Below are 23,237 nucleotides of genomic sequence, written 5' to 3'. Positions count from 1 at the left end.
AAACACACACACACATACACACACGGACTATATATGTATATAGTCCATGTATATACAGGGCTATATATGTATTTAGTCCTAGCATACAGAACTTTGAAAATATGTTAAGGATACAAACCTAATTTTGTTCAGTTACAAAAACATTGAATGAATCACAGAGGCTGGAAGGGATCTCAGAGTTTGTCCTAGGGCATAGGTCTCTCAAATAAGACAGTATGGAGGCAGCTAGATAAAAAGATGGCTAGAACTGGATTTAGAGTTAAGAAGAACTGAACTCCTATCCAGCCAATGACACTTAGTAAGTATGTGGCCTTGGGCAAAATTAAGTTAACTTCTGTTTGCTTCATTTTCTTCATTGTAAAATGGGACCTGCCTCTTCAGGGTTTTTTCTTTTTTCAGGTTTTTGCAAGGCAAATGGTGTTAAGCGGCTTGCCCAAGGCCACACAGCTGGGTAATTATTAAGTGTCTGAGACCGGATTTGAACCCAGGTACTCCTGACTCCAGGGCCGGTGCTTTATCCACTGCGCCACCTAGCCGCCCCTCTCAGGGTTTTTCTGAGGATAAAATAAGATAATATTTGTAAAGTGTTTTGTTATAAAAACGCTAGTTGTTATTCATAGTAGCAGTATTTTCAGGATCATTTAGAGGTTGGGAAGAAGGGTCACGTTCCATCTTCATTGTGATCATCAATTATGGGACTTTTCTCCAGGACAACCACCTCTACCCCTTCCCTTCTCTCCCATCACTTTCTATCGATACCTCTTCTCTCTGCTTTAAAACTCTCCCTCCCCTTTTGAACCTGCCTCTTCAGGACTGTTATAAGGAAATCACTTCCTGGGCACCCACCATAGCAGCTGCATAGGTATTGTTGGGAAAATACAGTCCCTCTATCCTTCTTATCCTCTCTCTCCCAAGGTCTCTGGGTAGCTTTAAGATCAGTCACCCTTCAGAAGGTTTTCTGGCAGAATCTGGAGAATGAGTGCCATTTGCATTCTGATAGAGTAATCCTGGCTGATTTGAGCATCTCAGATCTTATTATATTACTTTTCTCCCTAAACACACCCCTTTTTGAACTTCTTTATTTTTGTCTAGGCACCACCATCTTCCTAGTCTTAAGTAACTAACTCCTGACTCTCTCTCTCTCTCTCTCTCTCTCTCTCTCTCTCTCTCTCTCTCTCGTTCTTCCCCACCTCCCCCTCTCCCTCTGCCTCCCATCTCATTCAAAGCCAAATTTTTTCTTTTCCACCTCCACAGCATCTACCTCGTCTTATCCCTTCATTCTACTCATATAGCTGCTACCTTAGTCTAGGATCTTTTCACCACTTGCCTGGACTATCTATTTCTGACTCCAATCTCTTTTCTTCAAAAGCTATACTCTGAACACAAGTGAATTTCTTAAAACTCAAGTCTATTATGTCATTTCCTGTCTCAATAATGATGGCTCCTTTTATCTCTTTTTAAATGTATTTTATGTAATTTTTATGATGTATGTAATCATTAACATAGTAGTACAAAATATCATTTATGAATAAATAAATGTGTGCTTTTCAAAAGTTTATTTTTTGTTTTTGTTTTACAGATAGGGGTATGTAATCAAAAACTTTTGGAAAGACCCTTAATTTGGACCAACATTTGCTACTGAGAATTCTAAGAATTCAAGTGATTTGCCCAAGATTTCACAGCTAATTTGTGGGAAAATTGGAACTATGACTAGTCTCCTAATACTCAATTGACATTTCTTTCTTTTATATCATCCTGCTTTTTCAATTATTGCATGGTATTTATCCCTCAATTCTTCCTGCTTCATAATTTTCAAGGGTAGGACTTAGCAGTACATTTTGAAATCTATAGACTACAGTTATTTCAGCTCATAAGATTCAGAACAAAAAAAGGTTCCTAAGGAATTACCTTAATCTAGGCTGTTGTTTTATAGATGAGGAAAGTCAGGCAGAGAGGAGTGAAGAGCTTTGCAAATGAACGAATGAATGACAGAGAAGACTTGTAGATCCAGATTGGGTTTGGTGCTTTCCCCACCATACTAATACTGCTTGTGCCTTATTTTATATGGAAAGCAGCTTGGTAGAAGTACAAGGGTAGGTACGGGTAGAGGATCCAGTTCTGAAATTAGAAAAATTCAGATATGGTTCATTGTCCAGAAAGGGAGAAAAACAGACTTTTCTAATTCATCCCTCAAGATGTTTATGATCCTTATCATGCAGTTGAAAGACCTTTTCAGAAAAAGTTATATGATCTGCTTAAAGCTGTACTGTAAGTTGGTGTTCTAGTGACCTTGGTGCCTAGGTCAGCTGAATGACCAGTTAAGTTACCTTGTACTAGGTGATTGTTGTTTCAATATCAGCTTTCTGTGGCCATTCACAGATGGTAGAGGCATTTAAGAAAAAATTCTTCTCCTGTATTTGACTAACAGAGTTTGATTTCCTTTCATGAACAAAAGAAAATAATTTTTCAGGGACAATTTTTTTTTAAAGGTTTACCTAGCTACCACAGGGATTTTCACATCCACGTCAAATAGGGTTGCAGTACTTAAATCACAAGTGAAGTATTTTAATAAACTCTGGTCTGCCATTTAAACATAAATTTAGCTGTCACTCTACTCAGGTAGGAAGTTTTCTGAAGGTTGAGATTTGAATTTCCTGATTTTGTTTGAAACTTGGGTTTGGATTATTTCTTTGTCATTAGCCTGAATCTTCTGCCTTGTCATAATTCATACCTGGTATTTTTAGTAGAGGTATTAGGTAGCTCCTTTGCAATTGGGAAGGGGAAGAGTGGATTTCTTTGGCAAAAAAGCAAAGGGAAAGCAAAAAAGTTCCTATTGTTTCCAAGGGAAGAACTTTATGGACCATACAGTAGGTGACGTTGCAGTTTCTTACTTTAGTTTGAAGAACAGAGAAACTGGACATAATGAGGCCTGGAAATTGATGTGGTTTCCACCATTGTTCAAATGACTTGGTTGATATACAAACTCCATGCCCCTTGTTGAACTCCTATATTTCCTGTAAAGTCTAGATGAGTTGCCAATGGCATTTCCACCTGTGTCTGCTCTTCTCTTTTAAACAAGCCAGATCTTGTGACTGACTCACTTGGGGAAATACTCATCTTGGAGTCTTTATTCCATAGAAATGGGACAAGTGGAGATGTTGGTACCTGCCTCTCTGCCGGGAGAAGCCTCTATAAAAGAGAATGAAAAGACCTCAGCCTCTACCCCAGAAGAGAGTACTACCTGGCACTAAAGTTTCTAGGACTGCAGGCAATCTCCATGCCAAGAGTGTTCTGTTTGTTTAGCCAACTTTACATAGGACAGGATTTTTAGATTATCTTCCTAACCAAGGAGTTGAATTCCAAGGACAAAGTCCACTGTTGGCTTCAGATATGTTGAGAACACATGGTGAGAAGGGATTTCATTAGGCTTTGACTTCCTTAGATTTCAGCCTCTCTTCCTCCTAGAGGTCTTGGACTCAGGTCTTTTCCTGGGATGCCAGCCAAGAGGCTGACTTGTGGATTTCTCTTTGGGAACACCATGGCAGTAGAAGTTGTCTTCTTTTTACTTTGTGATCTGTGTTTCCAGGTAAGTCTCATGGGCCCTCAATGTCTTGGTTGGTGAGGATGACTCTCTCTCTCTTTCTTTCAAAATCTTTTTTTTTTAAGGTTTTTTCAAAGCAAATAGGGTTAAGTGGCTTGCCCAAGGCCACACAGCTAGGTAATTATTAAGTGTCTGAGACCGGATTTGAACCCAGGTACTCCTGACTCCAAGGCCAGTGCTTTATCCACTACACCACCTAGCCGCCCCTCTCTCTCTCTTAGTATATATTTTCTCCCTTTCCCCATCATTCTTCCTTCATCTCTTTTCATTTTGTGTTGCCTCTCCTCTTCCTTTATTTCTCTATCTTGACTTATCTGTTTTTTCTTGTCTTCCATTTCTCTTTAGGGGCTTTTTTTTCCTCTATTTTTCCCTTGGTCTCTTTGTGTCACCACCTTTCTTTCATGTTTGGTATCACTATGGCAAGACTTAAATCTTTTCCAAAGCCAGGATTTTTCTTCTCTGCTCAGTCTCTGTGCCAGGGGTGCTTCAGGTAGCCCAGGTAGTCTGCTTTCCTCTTGGTTCTGAATGAAAGATTTTGTGAAAGTGGTAATATTTAGATAATGACTAGGAAACCACCTATGAGATATAGTATCTGGGAAGGGAATAAGCCATATTAAGTCCCTGCCATATGCTAGATTTGATGAAAAATATTTCATAAATATCATCTCATTTTGAGTTCATTGTACTTTTACAAACAAGTTGTTGGAGATGTGGCTAAACTTCCTGTCATGACATTTCATATCTTCCCTTCATAGAAAACCTCCCCCCAAATCCAAGGTTCTGTATATTTTGCCACTTTACCCCTACACTAGTCCCCTACCACCCTCCTTGTGGTGTCTTTCCTGGACTTTTGAACTAGCTTCCTACTTTCTTTCTCTTCTTCAATCTCTCCCCTCTCTAATCTTTCATCCACAAGGCCACCAAAGGGATCTTACCCAAGTGCAAGCCTTCTGAGGAAACTAGTGATCTCCCTGTCACCTCTAGGATCAAATCTAAACTCCTCTCATTTGAAGTTGATATAACCTGATCCCAATCTATCTTTCCAGCCTTCCTATTCATTACTTCCTTTCCCATTTTTTTTTTGTTCAGATAAACCAATTGCTCCTCATACCAGGTAAACCATATCTCATCTCTGTGCATCATCTTTGCATTCATTGACCTTCATGGCTGGTACACTGTCCTTTCTCATCTCTGCTTCATACTTTCCTTAGCTTCTTTCAAGGCTTAGCTCAGGTGCTTTGTCTTGCACAAGGCCTATTCCAATCCCCCCAGTTATGAAAGCCTTCTTTGTTAAAAATTGCCTATCGTTTATTTTGTATGTATTTATACATGAACATGTTGTCTCCCCAGAAAGAACATAAATTCCTTGAGGGTAGGGACTGTTTCTTTTGTTAGCTCCATAGTGCTCAGGAAGACTCAACTTCATGAGTTCAAATCTGATTTCAGATATTTACTAGCTGTGTAATCCTGGGCAAGTCACTTAACCCTATTTGCCTCAGTTTCCTCTGCTGCAAAATGGGCTGGAGAAGGAAATGGAGAACCAGTCCAGCATCTTTGCAAGAAAACCCTAAATGGAGTCACAAAGAATCAGAAACAACTGAAAAAATGACACAACAACAATCTAGTACAAACTTAATAAATGTTTGTGGGTTGATGGACTATCTAATTATGTTGAATTAACTGATGGTAACTTGATTGCTCATCGCTGAGCAGGGATATTAAGAAATAACCTTTTTTTTTGAGTCAGTCTCTAGCTTCAATCCCATTCACCAACTAAGGCAGCTGACCTGACTGGCATCCACTGGCACATGCTGGCTCTGAGCTCTCTGCCTAAGTCCTCCAACTGATGAGAATCAGTTAACTTAAAAGCTCTGAATAGGAGACAGAGAAGTATGTGAAGATGCAAGAAGAGGGAAGAGATCTCATGGTGAACTCAGTCAGCCTTGGGGTCCATGGGCTTAATTGAGGGGATTCCATCTCGGATCATATGGAAGCAGAATAGGCTCAGGTTCTATGAAAAAACAACAAAAAACAGAACAAAAAACCCACCACTTGTCAGAATCACATGTGCCTTAAGAACCTCTTCATCTAATAGGAGTGGTGAGGTCTTAAGAGATTTTGAAAGATACTTGCAAGGGGGTGGCTAGGTGACGTAGTGGATAAAGCACCGGCCTTGGAGTCAGGAGTACCTGGGTTCAAATCCGGTCTCAGACACTTAATAATTACCTAGCTGTGTGGCCTTGGGCAAGCCACTTAACCCCCATTTGCCTTGCAAAAAAAAACCTAAAAAAAAGATACTTGCAAATATGCTTATGTTGGCCCTGAAAAAAGGCAAGTAGGTTAGGAGATTTTTTTTTTTTTGCCTGGGAGAGAGAATCCCTGAGGGTGAGATGTGGGAATGGGAACTCCGAATTGAGGCAGAGTTGTGAAGAAACTGGAGGGATTTAGAGAAAAATAAGTTCACAAAGTTTGATGCTTTTAGAAAAACTATGAAGTTATGAAAGATGAATGTTTTACAAGAATGGTCAACTTAAGGGAACTGACATTGGAGTCTGGATGCTCAAAAAAGGGAGAGCATAACATAGATTGATATAGTTAGAAACCTGGGAAGTTCCAGTGTTTGGGGTTTGAGTAAAGAAGAGTGATATTAATTTGGAATTGGAATGCCAACTGGGGGACCAAAGAGTAGGTTGGGTTTTTTCAGTGATGCAGGAGAACTGCAATGGCTTTGGCAGGTTGAAAGGAAGAATGAAGTAGGAAAGGGAACCAGAAAAAACTGAAAACAACTGGACTACATGTGGACCAGTGTCAAAATAAAATGAATGACCCTAATTAGATTAAGTGACTGTGATTTACCTTATGTTGTCTGTATCTTTTTATAACTCTTCTCTTGGATAAATGGACAGAGAAGGAGAATAGAAAAGTATGGAGGAGGGAACTACTCTGATATCGAAGATATATTTGTTGTAGGGAGATACCCCTTTTCTCCCTGTTGGCTATTTAAGTAGCAGTGAAACTGGACAGAATAACTTTCTGTTTAGAAGACTCCAGAATCCATCTCCTCATCACAGCTGTTTAAAAAATTTGTTCATATTCACTGGTTGATTGATCAATGTTTGTACTTCATTTTTTTTTCATTTTTTAGGAAGATTTTATTTATTTTGAATTTTACAATTGTCTCCCTAATCTTGCTTCCCTCCCTCCACCCCCCACAGAAAGCAGTCTGTTAGTCTTTACATTGTTTCCATGGTATACATTGATCTAAGTTGAATGTGATGAGAGAAATTATATCCTTAAGGAATAAAAATAAAGAATAAGAGTACAAAATTACATAATAAGATAACTTTTTTTAAAAAATTAAAGGTAATAGTCTTTGGTCTTTGTTCAAACTCCACAATTCTTTCTCTGTCCACAGATGGTATTCTCCATCGCAGATACCCCAAAATTATGCCTGATTGTTGCTCTGATGGAATAAATGAGTCCATCAAGGTTGGTCATCACCCCCATGTTGCTGTTAGGGTGTATAATGTTTTTCTCTCATCTCACTCAGCATCAGTTCATGCAAATCCCTCCAGGTTTCCCTGAATTCCCACCCTTCCTGGTTTCTAATAGAACAACAGTGTTCCATGACAGTTTGTTAATCCATTCCCCAACTGAAGGACATTCACTTAATTTCCAATTCTTTGCCACTACAAACAGGGCTGCTATGAATATTTTTGTATAAGTGATGTTTTTACCCTTTTTCATCATCTCTTTCAGGGTATAGACCCAATAGTGGTATTGCTGGATCAAAGGGTATGCACATTTTTGTTGCCCTTCATTTCTGAAGAAGACCATGACATCAAGGAGGTGATGTCATGACAAGGAAGTGAATTGGAGTCACCAACCTCACTTTCTCCTCCAGAACCATCTGGGTCAGTGGCCAGATGTGAACCAGGATGACTGGAGATGGTCCTGAATGTGAGGCAGTTAGGGGGAAGTGATTTGCCCAAGGTCAGACAACTAGTAAGAGTCAAGTGTCTGAGGCTGGATTTGAACTTAAGTCCACCTGATTCCAGGATTGGTGAATTATCCCACTGCACCACCTAGTTGGTAATAGAAACATCTCTCCCCAGATTTTATCAACTAATCTCTAAGAGAAGGGATTATAATGTTCCCCTTGTGTTTTGAAGGGAAATACTCATCTTGCCAGTTCCTACTGTCCTATAGCCTCCTTCACTTGGAGGCTCCCAAAAGAGCCTCAGTGTCCCCATATTGTAGATGCAATTCTACATTCTCTCATTCCTCTGATTTTGAACTTTACTTCTACACTTCTGGGTCTCTTTGACTCAGATGCAAATGGACTTTAAGCCTGGAGGAAGCTGGAAGTATGATTAAGGTTCTTCCATTTTTACCTATTTATCCACCTGTTATTTGGAGTGCCCTTAGGGATCTGAAGCAAAGTTCAGGTGAAGGGAAGCAATCCCAATCATTTGATCCATGGTGGGGCAAGGGTAGATTTACCGATACTTTATCATATATTCAATAAAATGAGCTGAGCAATAGAGCTGGAAGAGACCAAAGAGGTCATTTAGTTCAATCACTGTTATTATATAGGTAAAGAAACAGCCCTGGAGAGGTTAAATGTTAATGTTAATATTAATGTTAAATGTTAAATTAATGTTAAAATGTTAAATATCCAAGGTTAGCAAGACCAGGATTTGAACTGAGGACCTCTGAATCTACACCTAGCTCTTTTCTTCCATGGTATCATTCTGGCTTTTAAATATGTAGAGAGAAAGATGTCAAATCTCTGGGCTAGCCAACAAGTCACATATTTTATCTCCCTTTTCTTTTCTTCAGATTTTTTGATGTAAATGGTGGACCACACATTGATCTTTGCTTTGTCTTTGAGTCTGTTTTTAACTTGCAAATTAAGCCCTCTTCACTCACAGATAACATCATCCCTGGGCATTTCAAAAGACTACCTCATGGCCTTTTTATTTTGGGAAGATGTGTAGGAAGGCCGGCTGTAATTTCCTACTGGCTGGGATACAGAGAAGACTGACCCTTGCCCTTGAATAAGGCAATTATATATTCATTTCATGGAATTTTATTTAGTCAAATGGCTGCTGTAATGAGGAGAAGCTGAACTAAGAGGAGCATATGTACCTGACCTCTTTTAGCCTCTGGGACTTTTTCCAGTGGCAGACACACCTACAAAAATGGGAGGAAAAACATGACTGTTGACAAAATTCACCTCAATAAAAAAGAAAACCTAGAAAAAAAGTGATGAATAGTAACCAGTCCCCAGGAAGATGATCTGGAGTAATTAGAGCATAATGACAACTAGAGATATATAGCTAGAAGACAAAAAGGGTTGTGTGTGTTTGTGTGTGTGTGTGTGTGTGTGTGTGTGTGTGTGTGTGTGTGTGTATATGGGACCATCTTCAAATACTTAAAAAATACTTTCTTATAGAAGAGGAACAGTAGGCAGATTCAGAATCATTGCAAGGGCAGATTCAGGCTAGTTGTCACAACTTTCTAACAATTATTGCTCTCCAAGAGCAGAATAGTCAACACTTTGTCTCCCTCATTGGGAATCTTCAAGACAAGACTGGATGAACACTTATTAGGAGATTCTTACTGGCGTACGGGTGGAATGATATGCCTCTGAGAATCCTTTCCCAGATCTGAGAGTCTGGGATGAGTAATAAATGGGACATGATTTCACTACTTCTGGGAGAAATTCAGAATTTGACCCCAATGTTAAGACTCAGTCAACTTTTTCCTTGGACAGGTACACCCTAGGACTGTAGGATGAATACCATTCTTTTTCAAAGTGATCAAGGATCTTCACTGACTCATGCGCTGTAATTATGTTTGATTCTGTACTCAGCACATCAGGTCAATCCTTAAAGATAGCATTTCCAGATCCATTTGACCATGGTACATTTCTGGACTTGGGAGATTTTGATAAAGCTCAGAATCAGTCTCAGCATTGGAATAGACCTCCATGGCTATCTAATCCAAAACCTGTACCTGCCCTGGCTATAGACAACATAGATGACTGGTGGTCATTTAGCTTTTTCTGTGTGACCTTGCATACATTGTTTGCATGCTGTCTGTTTGATCCTTGTGAGCATGGACTATTTTTTGCCTGTATTCATATTTAACACAAGACCTGAAATATGTTACACTCTTAGCAAATATTTATTGACTGACTACTTGTCTCCAGAGGCTGCCTGTTTCATTTTGGGTACCTCTAGTTGCTAAAAAGGTTTTCCTATCATCTAGCCTAAATTTTCTTTTTATAGCATCCATCTGCTGTTCCTGGTTTTTTGCTCTCAAGGGCCTGAAAAGTCTAATTTCTAGTCCATAGAATAGTCCTTCAGATATTTCAGATAACAACATTTCTGGTTTCTTTGGTCAACCTTCATTGGTCATGAACTACAGGCCCTTAACCTCCTTCCTAAGTTCTTTAGTATCTATATTGTGTATTATAATTATCATTATTTTTGTATGTGTTTAATCCCACACATATTTGTAGGCAATTGCAAATCCCAAGAAGGCAGGGAATATATCTTAGCCAGACTTTCCATCTTGTCTCTAGTCCAGTGTTGACTGTATTGTAGGCAGTTAATGTTACTTTTATGTGAATTTGAGATGCTGGACTAAAGGACGACTGACAGACCTCTGATTATGGCATGGGACAACAAACAACAAGGCTAGGATAATTTTGGAGCAAAATTGAAACAACTCAGTTTATTTTAATACTGAAAAACCACTATGTTTAATAAATATTTTATGTAATAAGTGACCTGGGTAACTCCATATTTAGCATTTTAGAGGGGGAAAATAGTGCTATTACTGAAATTTTCTTCTAGAACTCCTGTTCTCACTACATAGAACATGGTTTTGGGATGTGCATTCTGAAAACTTAAACTGTAAAGAGTCCACAAAACAGATTCAGAGGAATGTGTGTATGTGTCAAAGTTACCATAATGCAGCTTGACTTCTCCACTTTTTTGTGTCATAGATCCCTCGGATAGTCTGGAGAATCCCACAGTCCCCTTTTCAAAACAATGTTTTTAAGTGCATAAAATGAAATACTATTACAGAGGAAACATTATATGAAAATAGCTAATGTTTTTTAAATTAGGTTCACTGATTCTGGATGAAGAGCCCAGCAAAAACTTCCTTTCCATGGTTAACTTCATAATTTTCTGTTTTTGCTTCATCAAGTATGGCCAAGTGTGTGCCTAGCTCACTGGTTTGATTGCCAAACTCCCCTGAACTGAGTGATGCAGGCTCAGCCAGATGGCCAGGCAGAGGTAGTCCAGGAGGCTGTCATCATCATCCTTGTCTTCAGAAACAGCCCAGAAACAGCCGTCCTGGGTTTTCTGAGGGTAGTTTAAAGCCAAAGCTCTGTGTCTCTCTAAGGATCCATTGGGCTTACAGTCAGGATCATGTGAGATAATATATGTAATGTTCTTTGTAAACCCTAATAGGTATAGTAGATGCCAGTTATTATTGTGAGACAGTTTGGTGGTTGCCAAGAATTTAAATAGGTCATTCAGAGTCCTTTATAACCAAGCCCTCTCCAGTATTCTGTCCCTCACTACCCTCCATATAGTCTTCAATTCAGTGTCTCTGGCCTCCTGGCCGTTCTACAAACAAGACCCTCCATCTCTATTCTGGAGCATTTTATCTGATTATCTCCTATGCCTATAATGTTCTCCTTCCTCCACTCAGACTACTGACCACTGACCTACCTGGCTTCCTTTTAAGTTCCAACTGAAATCCCACCTCCTACAGAATACCTTCCCTGACCCCTCTTATTTCCATTGCTTTCCCTTTCCCTTTCCTATTTATCCCATATAGAGCTTGCTTTGTATATATTTGTATCTTCCCCACAGTAAGCTCCTTGAGGGCAAGGAGTGCCTTTTGCCTCTTTTTGTAAAGATTTTTGTAAGATTTATCTTCCCAAATTCCAATCTAGTCTGTACACACTTAGCAGCTGTGTGACCTTGGGCAAGTCACTTAACCCTGTTTGCCTCAGTTTCCTCATTCTATAAAATGAGTTGGAGAAGGAAATGGTGATAGTCAGCATCTTAGCCAAGAATGCCCCACAAGGAATCAGACACAGTTGAACAGCAACAAGGTCGTTTTTGTTATCAGGGTTGTAATTAGGTTGGAAGTTCTGCAGCAAATAGTTCATTTGGCTTCCTGTCATTTTGTTGCATCAGTGACCTGTGAGGATGTTTGGAGAATAAGTATGTCTGTTGGGTATGAAGTATCAAGTGGTCCATGACCATCTCCTGTCCCTCATGAGGCTTGTTCTGGGTTGGGACTTCCGGATGTTTCACGACTGTGGGTAGAATTCTAAGCCCCGTAACTTCTAGGGTAAGGATTCCTACCTCTCCTTCCTCTCAACACTCTCCAGCCAGGTAGCTCCTGACACTGGTGGACAAACAGCTTAAACTGAGTCTGGAAACATTCTCTGTGGAATTTACTTCTAGGTATAATAATCTGGTCCATTCCTTCCCTCACCCCACCCAACAACACTAAGAAGTCCCCATTGTATTTCCCAGGCAAAGCCTGGGTACGATTGTCTTCTGCCTGACTCTCCCCTGAGCAGAATTGAAAAATAGAAAAAAAATCTAGCCTGCTTATCCTGAGCTCTTTTCTCCTGGCCCCATTTGGGATCATTTGCTTGGCTGGAGTGACACGCCAAAGACAGTCAGTCAGGGTGACCTTTAGAGAATTTTTAAGACTGGAAGCTCCTGCCCCAAGAAGAATCCCGGAAAGGAGATGTTTATATGAAGGCTTCCAGCAGGGGGTTGGGTCTCTTCTGTGGCCAGCCCCACTCCAACCTCTTGCCTAGGACCACAGACCCTGAAAGGGCTCCTTTGCTCCTCTTTCCTCCCTGGAATGCCGGCCTCCTCATTAGTAGAGGAATGAATTTCTGCTCCCCAGCCTAGTGCTAGGGGTTGAGACAAGGCTTGGCTCAGCCTGCCCAGAGCCCTGGTCCATGGAGGAGTTTGCAAATTCCTTCCAGAGGCATTTTTTTGTTGTCTGAAAGCTGAGGTAGGAATGTCGAAGAAACTCTCTCTTTTTTTTTAACAGACCAAACTGGAAATTCCCAGGGGATCAATTAAGGGAAAGAGTCATAGACTATTGTGGGGAAAGCCAAGTTCTCCCAACTTCTCATGGGTGACTAAAGGTGCAAAATGAACCTGGGGAGAGTTGTAAGATAATACAAATGAATGTCTCTTGACATTTATCTAGCTTATTTACATATATTATCTTATTGGCGCCTAACAATAGTCTGCTGGGGTAGGTATTATTTGTTCCTGTTTTTTGATGAAGAAATTGAGGGTCAGAGAGGTTAGGTGACTTGCCTATAGTCATACATCTACTAAATTCCAGAGGTAGAATTTTAATCTAGGTCATCTTGACAGCAAGCCCAATGCTTTATCCACTTTCCAAATTGCTTTGGGGGTCTTCTCTCTCTCCCAGCCCTGGGTTCTTCAGTTCCTGTCAGCATGGAGGTTGGTTTAGGTCATCAGGCAGATGAGGGAAGGAAACACTAAATAGAATTAAACACTTATAGAATTAAAATCAGAGCCCATTTGGCTATTGGCTATTCAACCTCCTATAGAGGAGGTTGAAAGGTGTAAACATATTGATGACATTGAAGGTTTTAGCATTTATATATTCTCTTCCATAAATGACCAAATTTTGGAGATATACATACATGTATATATATATATGTGTATATACATATATATTTAGAGAGAGAGAGAGAGAGAGAGAGAGAGAGAGAGAGAGAGAGAGAGAGAGAGAGATAATAGTGGCTTCAGATATTTCCAAGCTGTGTGACCCTGGGCAAGTCACTTAACTGTGTTTGCCTCAGTTTCCTCATCTGTAAAATGAGCCAGAGAAAGAAATGGCAAACTATTCCATGGCCTTTGCCAAGAAAACCCCAAATGGAACTGAAAAATGACTAAACAAGAGACAATTGTGGTCCACAGTTTCCTCTAGGAATGCCATATTCAATCCTATTTCTTTGCCTTCCTTTGCATCTGGAATGGGCTTCTTTCTCTTCCAAAGTAAATCATTCAAGGCCTAACCCAGAAAGTATTTTTTAAAATGATGGTTTTTTAAAATCATGTTTAGAAAATTCCTCCTCTTCCAGCAAGCCTTCCCTGTCCATGTACTTTGTCACCAGTGTTCCTCTTGTTGAACTGTTACAAGTAAAGTTTGGGTCCCCAGAGGTTAAACATTGAATTATACATTAGGCTGGATTGTTTGTTGCTGTTCTGTGTATTGGTTAGCTGTATAAGTATAAAGCTTCAAAGATCCTTAAGGTTCTCTGCTTGGCCCTAGGCTAGTCAACATTTTTCTCTATGACAGGGCTGAAGGAAAAAAATAAAATGATCATCAAACTTTTATATGACACATGTCTAGAATAGGGATTTTGTTTTTCTTGCCTTCATAATGGAGATGGGGAAGTGGGAGGAAGAAAAGGCAAGTTTTTATTTGAAAAAAATTTTTTAAAGCTTGCATATGATCGCTGAGGAAGGATAATAAGCATGCTGGATAATAGAATTTGGATTTGAATTTAATAAATTGAAATTTAATAAGGATAAAAAAATCAAGCCCTACATTTGGTTAAAAAACATTTATCATCTTCATTTATCATGATAGTTAACATTTAGTGCTTCCTATGTGCCATACATCATACTAAATATTTTATAAAGATTATCTTGTTTGATTTTACAATAAGCCTGAAAAGGAGAAGCTAATATTACCCTCATTAGGAAACTGAGGCATGCAGAGATTAAGTGACTTGTCCAGCATCATACAACTCTTCACAATAATCTTGTGGGGGGGTAGATGTTATTATTATCCCCATTTTATAGATGAAGAAACTGAGGCAGACACTTGTCTTATCCAAGGTCTCATAGCTAGAAAGTATCTGAGGTCAAATTCAAACTTAGGCATTCCCTACTTGAGATCCATAGCTGTAAAAGAACAGTGTGTGGGGGTGTGTGTGTGGGGGAGAATGTCTAGATTTCAGTTTTCTGAAAAGATCTGGGCGGGGGATTTTATGTATGAAGAGTGTGCTTAAGCTACCCCATAGCATCATGATATCTTGAACTACATTAACAAAAGCCTTGCTCCTGGGACCCAGAGTCCAGAACCCCTTTGTAATTTGTCCTGGCAGCAATGAACTGTGTTCATTTCTTGGGGTGACATTTTAGGAAGAAGATTGACAAGGTGGAGAGTTTAAGATAGGGTGGCTAGGCTAGTAGGGGGATGAGAAATCACACAGAAAGAAATAAGGATGTTTGACCTAGAGAAGACAAGATTAAGGGGGAGCTAAGGGCTTGCTGTCTCTTTGAAGGTCTGCCATGGGGAAGGACAAGGAGATGTGTTTGGAACTAGGGACTGTAGCCTGGAAGCTGTAGAGAGGCGGGTTTAAGTTTGACAAAACCAATTAGAGGGGAAACAAAAGTGGACTGAGCTGCCTCAGGACATGGTGGGCTCCCACCTCCCATGGAGGTCTTTCTGCAGACTTGGATGAGCACTTGGCACATGGATTGAAGAGTGAGGTTCTTGTTCAGGTACTGGAGAGACTGGATGGACTCCAAGGTCTCTCCAAGTCTGAGGATGAGACTTTGTGATTCTGTTCTTCTAGGCATCAGGGAACAGAGATGGAAGACAATGACTGACTGTTCTGTCCCCTCTTGTCTATGACTTTCCAGAGATCCCTAAGTAGCTGCCCCTAAGTTGCCCCAGGTTTGGGGTACAGATGGGAACCTGAGGAGGATGTTTTTACCAGCCTCCGCTTGGGGGCCTAGGAGCAGCCAGTGAGCAACAAGCCAGTTGGCAAACTCACCTTCCTTGCCTTAGGGGACTTTGCTCCTGTTGCTAACAACAGACATGGATTGTGTAAATAAAACACAGACACACACGCAGACACATACTTGTGTTCTGAGAGTTTGGGAGAAAGCGTTGAGCTAGAGGTGGGAAGGACTGAAAAGCAGTGGTTTAATTCTGGGAATGCTCCTTTATGTTCTGGGCCCTCTCTTCCCCCCTGCCTTTGGGGGAGAAGGGTGGAAGGGGAGAATGTAAGGGCAGTGGGTTAGGAGGGTCTCCTCCATCAGTAATGACCTGGGGGTCAATTCTTTTGGTGCTGCAAAGAGGAAATCTTAAAGACCAGGGCCATGGTCTGGATCTGATCCTGTCCCTTGCACTGATGTTTGTGCCTTAGATATATACCAGGGACAAGTTACTGTGTCACAAACTAATAGCTTTTGGTCATAACTCGTCCATCAGGATACCTTCAAAGGCTCCTTCCTGGCCCTGACGTCACTGTTGCTTTGATATGGATGACCACATCTAAACATTTGCAGAAACGATATTTCTTTGAGGGATGGTACATGATCATTTATCCTGCAGAGTCCATTCACAGAGAGGAACTGGTCTCTGGAAAAGTGTGCTGCTTCTTACCAGGTGTGAATTTTTATCATTTGTTAGGAATGAGAGAGTTTAGGGTTAGATGGACAGGATCACAAGTTTCCTGGTGGCCATTGTAGAGAAGGTAATTAAGGAGGCCGTGGAGGTTTTCTTTGGAACCCTAGAAGGGAGTGAAATATCCTCTTTTCTTCCCTGGAAATGAAAGGGTGATCTTGTGACATCACCAGCCTCTTTTATGGCTCTGGGAGTCTGTGGAAAAGGATGTAAAAATCTGTCAGATGTTGACTGTAATATGGCACCACTATGGCGGTGCATGGGGCTTTGAGGACCTCCTTCACAGACCACCCAGGATGATCATTTTAGGATTGTTTCAAAAAGGGAAATTAAGGTGGAGGGGTGGGGTATGTGTGTGTCAAAATAGGTGCCTGTTCTTTTTGATCCAAGAACTGTTCTCCCAGCCATCCACCCTGTCTGTCTTGGAAGATGTCATTGGTTGACTCAGACTGAGGTCTAGGTAATAGTGACTCGATTCAGGGAATAGTCCCAAGGCTATGGGACTAAAGTTTGTATGGTGAGGTGTAAAAAATCAAACATGCAAAAATACTCAAATGCTTTTTTGGGGGGATTTGTTGTTTTGGTAACTCAATATCAGTGTGGCAGTGGTTTGAGTGTGGATGTAAAACAGACAGCAAAAGTTAGAGTCATGCCTCTTTGGAACCTAACCTAACTACTTAGTTTTATAGCCCTCAATAACTCAACAGTTATTATTTACTTATCCTGCTACCTAGATGGATGAAGTCAGCTATTCATCACTGGATATTAAGTACCCTAGAACAACCTGTGATTGATCAACTCTGAGGTCAGTAAAAAAGAGTTGAATATCTTTTTTTGGGGGGAGTTTTAAAGGTTACAAAGCCTTTTCCTCATAACAATCTTGGGAGGTTGTTAGTTTTAAGTAGTATCATACATTTAGAATTGAAAGGGACCTTAGAGATAATATAGTTAATTTTGCAGAGGAGGAAGCTCAAGATGGGAAAAGGGAAGGAATTTGCTCATTCTTGATCCCAGAGGCCAAAGTGGAATTGAAAGATGCCAAGAGACAAAAGGGTTGTCCTGGGAGGCAGTAAGGGTCTTTTCCCCCATTAGAGGTCTTTCCACAGAGGTTAGATGATTACCACTTGGCTGTGTTGTAGATGTGAGATTCTTTTAGCATTTAGATTGAACTCAATGAAGATTCTTCTATCTCTGAAATTCTGTGGTTTTGAGACCAGAATAGGAGCGAGGGCTTTAAGCAGAGGTCAATGTGATGAGAGGCTAAAGAGAGAACAGAGCTTAGGGTTAGGAATTGAGGTTTAGACCCATTTTCAAAAAAGGAAAATGAAGCCAGAACTTTTAAGTGCTAGTTAGATTGTATTTGTAAAGGGCTTTTGCACAGTATGAAAAAAATACTGATTATTATTATTATTATTATTATTATTATGCTTTTTGAAATGTGAGACACCAGAACCCCAATTAGGCCAGCATATAAATCACAAAACTGTCCCCATACAAGTTTGCATCACAAGATCATCTGATTGGGATGGATCTTCTATCATTCAAATATACTGTAGCAAGGCACATCTCATTAAATTTAATATCAATACAGTTTTAACAACTTCTCTGAAATTTTGGAGAAAGAGTCAATTTGCCATTCATATGATATCTGCTTTGCACGTAGCAGTCCTGTTGCTTCAATGATTGTTCCATGCTTATTATTTTTTTAGGTTTTTTTTTTACAAGGCAAATGGGGTTAAGTGACTTGCCCAAGACCACACAGCTAGGTAATTATTAAGTGTCTGAGGTCAGATTTGAACTCAGGGCCTCCTGACTCCAGGGCCTGTGCTCTATTGACTCACTGCACCACCTAGCTGCCCCGTTCTGTGCTTATTAAAAGACAAATCTGGCAATATATTTGCTTGCTTCTCCAGCAATGAGGATGCTGCTGCTGTATTTGTCTTCAGTGGTCTCCCCAGTAATAATGATAATGATAATAATAATAATAATAATAATTATTATTATTATTAGTTAGAGAAACCAGAGCTCCTGGTTTCAAGATCAGTGTTCTTTCTATTAATTTTTTTTTGGGGGGTAAGAGGTTGGAGAGATTCTGGATCTATGATTTCATCAACATGGGCAGCCTCCAGGGAACAAGCTTCTTCTACCAAAGTGGACTAGAAGCTCTTCTGAAAATTAAAGTCTTAGGGATTCACCTAAGCCACTAAAAATTAAAAAAAAAAAAAAAGAGAAAAAAGTCACAAAACCAGTAGTTTCAAAGTTGGGACTTAAACATGTGTTATCTCAACTTGGAGGGCAACCCTCTTCTATGGTGTATGGCCTCTCCCACTGCACCATCCTATGTCATCATTACTATCATATAATTGGTTGGGGGGTTCTTTTATTTCCCTCTCTCTAAATAAATATATATATATATATATATGTATATATACATACACACACACACACACATATATATATATACATAAATAAAAATAAAAATATCATAGTTGGGGGTTCTTTTACTTCCATAGGCGCAATTTAAACATATGCCCTTAGGACTAAATTGAGGATCCACTGAGGGCAGCCTTTGGAAAATCAGAATTTGTTTCCTGGGCTTAGGACCCTTCTTTTTCTTCTTTGGGGGTCAGAAGGATACCTGGACTCTTCTCATCCTAATGGCCTCTCAGAATCTGTGATTATTGTACCATCCCCTTCCCAAGACAAAGAAGTAGTCTGTGAAAAGCAACCTTGGAGAGGGAAATTAGAGACACGGTCTCAGCCCCAGGGTGAGTCCTTGTGTAGAGGAAGCTGAGAGAGCCCTTTGAGATGTGTAGAGTAAATAATGAGGTGAGAGACCAAGGCTGGAACAAAGTGATAACAAGAATGAACAGGAGGTGATAAGAATAGGGAGAGTTGACTACAATAGTTGTAGAGTGATTATAATGCAGAATTAAAGGGAAAACTGAAGGATATACTGAGGCTCTTGGGGACTCTGGGGAATACTTATCCTGGAATCCTTTGGACTTGTGAACTTGTGGCCTTCTGCCTACTCCTATTTTGTTCTTATTCCTCTTTCAGTTATGGAGTAGACCCTGGGTTTTATAAGCCTGATTATTGGAAATCAAGTTTAGAAGTTTCTTCCAATCTGGAAATATTTCAAATGTTGATCATCCAATAAACTATTTGTCTGCCATCCAAGGCTCAATCTGGCTTAGTATGGCCAGAAGGTTGGCCACCAGGTGATGATTTTTTTTTTTTATTGCCACAGCAACTCTACAAAGGAAGAAAATCTATTAAGGCATTTCAGGTTTGCCATATACACCAGTGGAAGGACTTCATAGAGTGATGAAATCATAGATCCTTGAAAGATTCATTTAAGTATAATTAGTCATGAGGAGGGCCAGGAAAGGGGTTAAGAGTGGTTCATTGTGAGCCATCCCCAGGACTAATAAAATTCCAGCTCTAACTGGAACAGAGGTGTGTGTTGGTAATGACCTTGAAGCTCAGCTCTCACGGAGAGTTTTGTAATTCTTTAATGCCTTTATTATGTTGTGTATTTTATCTTCTTACTGTAAAGTAAACTTCTTGAGAAATAGAGGTAATAGAATAGCTGAAATCTGTATCTTCTAGCAGAGATTTTATAAAAAAAAAACCCAAAGAAAGAAAAAAAACCCTTAATACTTGCAGAGTGCTCTAAGGCAGAGGTGTATAAGGCTCCCAGTCCAGGGGCTTTATGCAGATAAGGGCAGAACTGGGCAATGTTTAACAAAATAAAACATAGTTAATTGAAATCTGTCCTTTTGGAAGAGGTTTCTGTTTGACAAGTTTGGCACCACTGTTCTAAGGTGTGCTTTGACATATATTATCTTATTTGACAAGAATGTTAATTGATGTTGATATAAGAATGAAGTTGAATCTTGAGTCTCCTTGACCCCATTTGAAGTTTTCTTGACAAAGATACTGGAGTGGTTTAACTTTTAGACAGAAGATAAAGGGACATGAAAATTAGGTAGCGGTATATGAAGTTCATATAATAATATAATATCAAATGATAATTATATACTACATCATATTATATATACTACATCATTATATATATATATATATATATATATATATATATATATATAGGCAGTTGAGAGCTACTACAGATTGGCGAATAGGAGAATGACATTAGCAAGGTAGGTCTTAGATTGGTTTAAGAGTGAACAAGAAGGAAGAGACTTTGAGACAGTGAACTAGGACTATTTAAAGGTGAAAAACACATTTGTGATCACTTAATCTAACTTCCTTATTTTCCCTGTAAGGGAATAATTTGTTCAAGGTCACATGGGACGTAATTGGCGGGGCTGGGATCATATTCAAGTCCTTTGCCTTTGTACTCTTTCATTTTATTTCATTTTATTTGCTTTTGCAAGGCAATGAGGTTGGTATTCTTTCTTTACCACACCATGACTAAGAATACACATACTAAATCCCACTTGGAACTAGAAACCATTGCCCACATTGGGACCTGTGGTTCCTGAGAATTTGGTTCTTTCACAAACCTGACAAGTAAAGCGATGAAGATCTGTAATAGGGGTCAGGATAGTGAAAATAGAGAAGGGGCTAATTGAGAAACATTTAAAGAAGACAATAACTTAGCCCTTTGAAATTTACTATGTATTTTGTTCCTAGAAGTCCTCTGAAAAATAGTAGTTTGGGCCCTATCATCCTCATGTTCGAAAATGAATCTTGCTTCTTCCATTTCTCATCTTGCCCAACCTGCCCTTGGTCACCATTGCCATCAACTGTCCTGGGGATGTTGCTTGGACAACATGGGAAGTCCCTTCAAAGCCCACAAGGTCATCTTCCAACCCAGGGAGGGCTGGGAAGAGACCAAGATAGAAACTATGCTTGGGTCTCTTCTACTGCTCCAAGCAATTTCTTCTCTGGAATTTGACTGGAACTGTCTTCTCCTAGCTTAATACTTTCCCAAATCTCTATGTCCCAAACTAGCTTACACACTTTGATCAGGTATTCTCTGCTCATATGAACACATTTCCCATTCAACATCAGTCCAGTTTGTCCATGGCTTTCAAGCATCCATTTATTTATTCCCTATTTAAAGAACCAAGACCAACCTGGTCACTTTAACTAGAATGAGAATCCTTTTCTACCCTTCTTACATAGGTTTTCCAGAGCCTGACATCCATTCTGTGGTTTTTATCTTTCCAAGGCTTCCCATAGAGGAAAGGGATTAGCACAGTTCCTCATCCAGAGTGAGGGAGACTAGAAAGCACATGCATTAGAGACTTGGCAGGGTCTGGTAGTGTGGGGGAAGCCAGGGGACCTCAGCCTTATTTAGTTTTTAAACTTTCCCCTTTTCTCCCACACTCCCTTAGAATTCTAATATATATTGAATCATGAGAGCAAATCTTAATTCTAGAACTGTAAAAGACCTTTGTTGATATTGTTTAGTCATTTCAGTTGTATTCAATTTTTCATGACTTCATCTGGGGTTTTTCTCAGCAGAGATACTAGAAAGGTTTACCATTTCTTCTCCATTTTATAGATGAGGAAATTGAGGCCAACAGGGTGAAGTGATTTGACAGGGTCACACAGTTAGTGTGTCTCTGAGGCTGAATTTGAACTTAAGTCTTGTAGCCTTTTTATACTGCACTGCCTAGTTGCCCCTGGAAGGAGCCTTAGTTATCTAATTCATACTTTTTACTGTAGAAGCCAAGATATGGGAAATAATTCCAGGCCTCTCAAGGTAATAGAGAAGACTAGAGTTGCCTCTTTCTATTTCATGTCTTTTCTACAAACAGTTGAATGCAATAAGAAACATAGCCAAGGTCTTTTCTAAACTGACTCCTGATTAACAGCAGGAAGACTAGGGAACAAATTAATTAACACAATTATTGTGTTTGTGGGTCATTGTGCTCCTTTGGTGGAAGAGAGTTGGGAATAGCTTGCATGTGATTGCTGCTAGATCTGCTATGCTTTGCTTTAGGCAAAGTCAGAGACTGAATGTTGTAAAGTCAGATGAAGGGAATGTCTCCAAATTTCAGCTGCTGAATACCCCTCCCAAAATGAAGGTTGACTGAAGGTGGTGGTGGGTTGCAGATACTGTCTGGAAAGCAATGGATTTGTTTGTAGTAGGTAGGTGTGGGTGCTCACAGTCAGTCATTAAATATGTATTAAACATCTGTTGGCCAGATGCTGAGGAAAGTACCAGGGTACAAAGAAAGGTGAAGACAGTCCCTGCCCTCAAGGACTTCACAGTTTAGATGGGGAGATGGTCTGCAAAGAACTGTGAATAAATAAGCTAGATGCAGGATAAATAGAATGTAAATAGAGGGAAGCCCTGACATTCAAGGGGTTTGGAAAAACTGAGATTTAAAGGAAGCCATGGAAGTTGGGAGGCTGAGATGAGGAAGGAGAACATTGTAGGCATGGGGGACAGTCAGTGACAATGCTCAGAAATGAGGGTCTTGTTGGGGTATCACTATCAGGGAGTGGTAACATTTGGATCCAACAGCTGGTCTAAATCATTGGGTTTTCTTGAGTACAGAGTCAAAACAATAGTATTCTTTCTGAAGATGCCTTATGATGATTAAGGTTTAAGAATATTCTGTTGAAATGAGTTGTCCCCCCCCCCCCCTTCCTGGTTGGGTTGATCTGTATTCTGCTGAGATGTTTTGAGAGGAAAATCTCATGCTTTCTATTGACAGGACCCCTATTTCCCCATAGCTGCTTCTGCAGCACTGGTAACAAACGTGTAAGAAAGTAGATTGCAGTGGGTCCACACTGCCCTTCAGTTGGGTCATCTTAACATCTTGATTCTGATGTCCCTATAGCTTGTGTGTTATCGCTTTACTTTCAGGAGAATGTGTAAAATGACCTCTGGTCCCTTAAGCCAGAGAATTGCAATAAATCTTAAAATTAAAAAGGAGGAGAAAGAGAAGAAGACAGAGGAGAAGGAGGAGGAAGAAGAAGAAGAAGAAGGAAGAAGATGAAGAAGGAAGAACAAGGAAGAAGAAGGAGAAGGAAGAAAAGGAAGAAGAGTCAAAAAGGAAGCAGAAGGAGAAGGAGGAGGAGAATGATGTGAACAGTCCTCATGATCGTTTGGATGGGAGCAATATCGAGG

The 23,237-nt window shown here is 39.9% G+C and overlaps 1 protein-coding gene across 9 annotated transcripts in view; it reads left to right on the top strand.

Annotated features, from left to right (window-relative positions):
* Window positions 1-23,237, top strand: part of DENND2B (DENN domain containing 2B) — a 239,703-nt gene that overhangs the window by 106,567 nt on the left and 109,899 nt on the right. For 4 of the 9 annotated variants that reach the window (XM_074230261.1, XM_074230255.1, XM_074230263.1 and 1 more), the window contains exon 1: window positions 1-7,090. This exon is cut by the window's left edge and continues 14,222 nt beyond it. The exons of 4 other annotated variants lie outside the window; for them this stretch is intronic. In XM_074230261.1, the coding sequence (XP_074086362.1) occupies window positions 7,077-7,090 (14 nt within the window). In that variant the 5' untranslated portion in view covers window positions 1-7,076. One more of the 9 variants, XM_074230258.1, reaches the window with a different exon arrangement.

This window comes from Macrotis lagotis, chromosome 3, assembly GCF_037893015.1.
Source record: "Macrotis lagotis isolate mMagLag1 chromosome 3, bilby.v1.9.chrom.fasta, whole genome shotgun sequence".
NCBI classification, from domain to species: Eukaryota; Metazoa; Chordata; class Mammalia; order Peramelemorphia; family Peramelidae; genus Macrotis; species Macrotis lagotis.
Note: the sequence above shows the minus strand (reverse complement) of the source record. Positions and strands in the feature narration are given on the sequence as shown.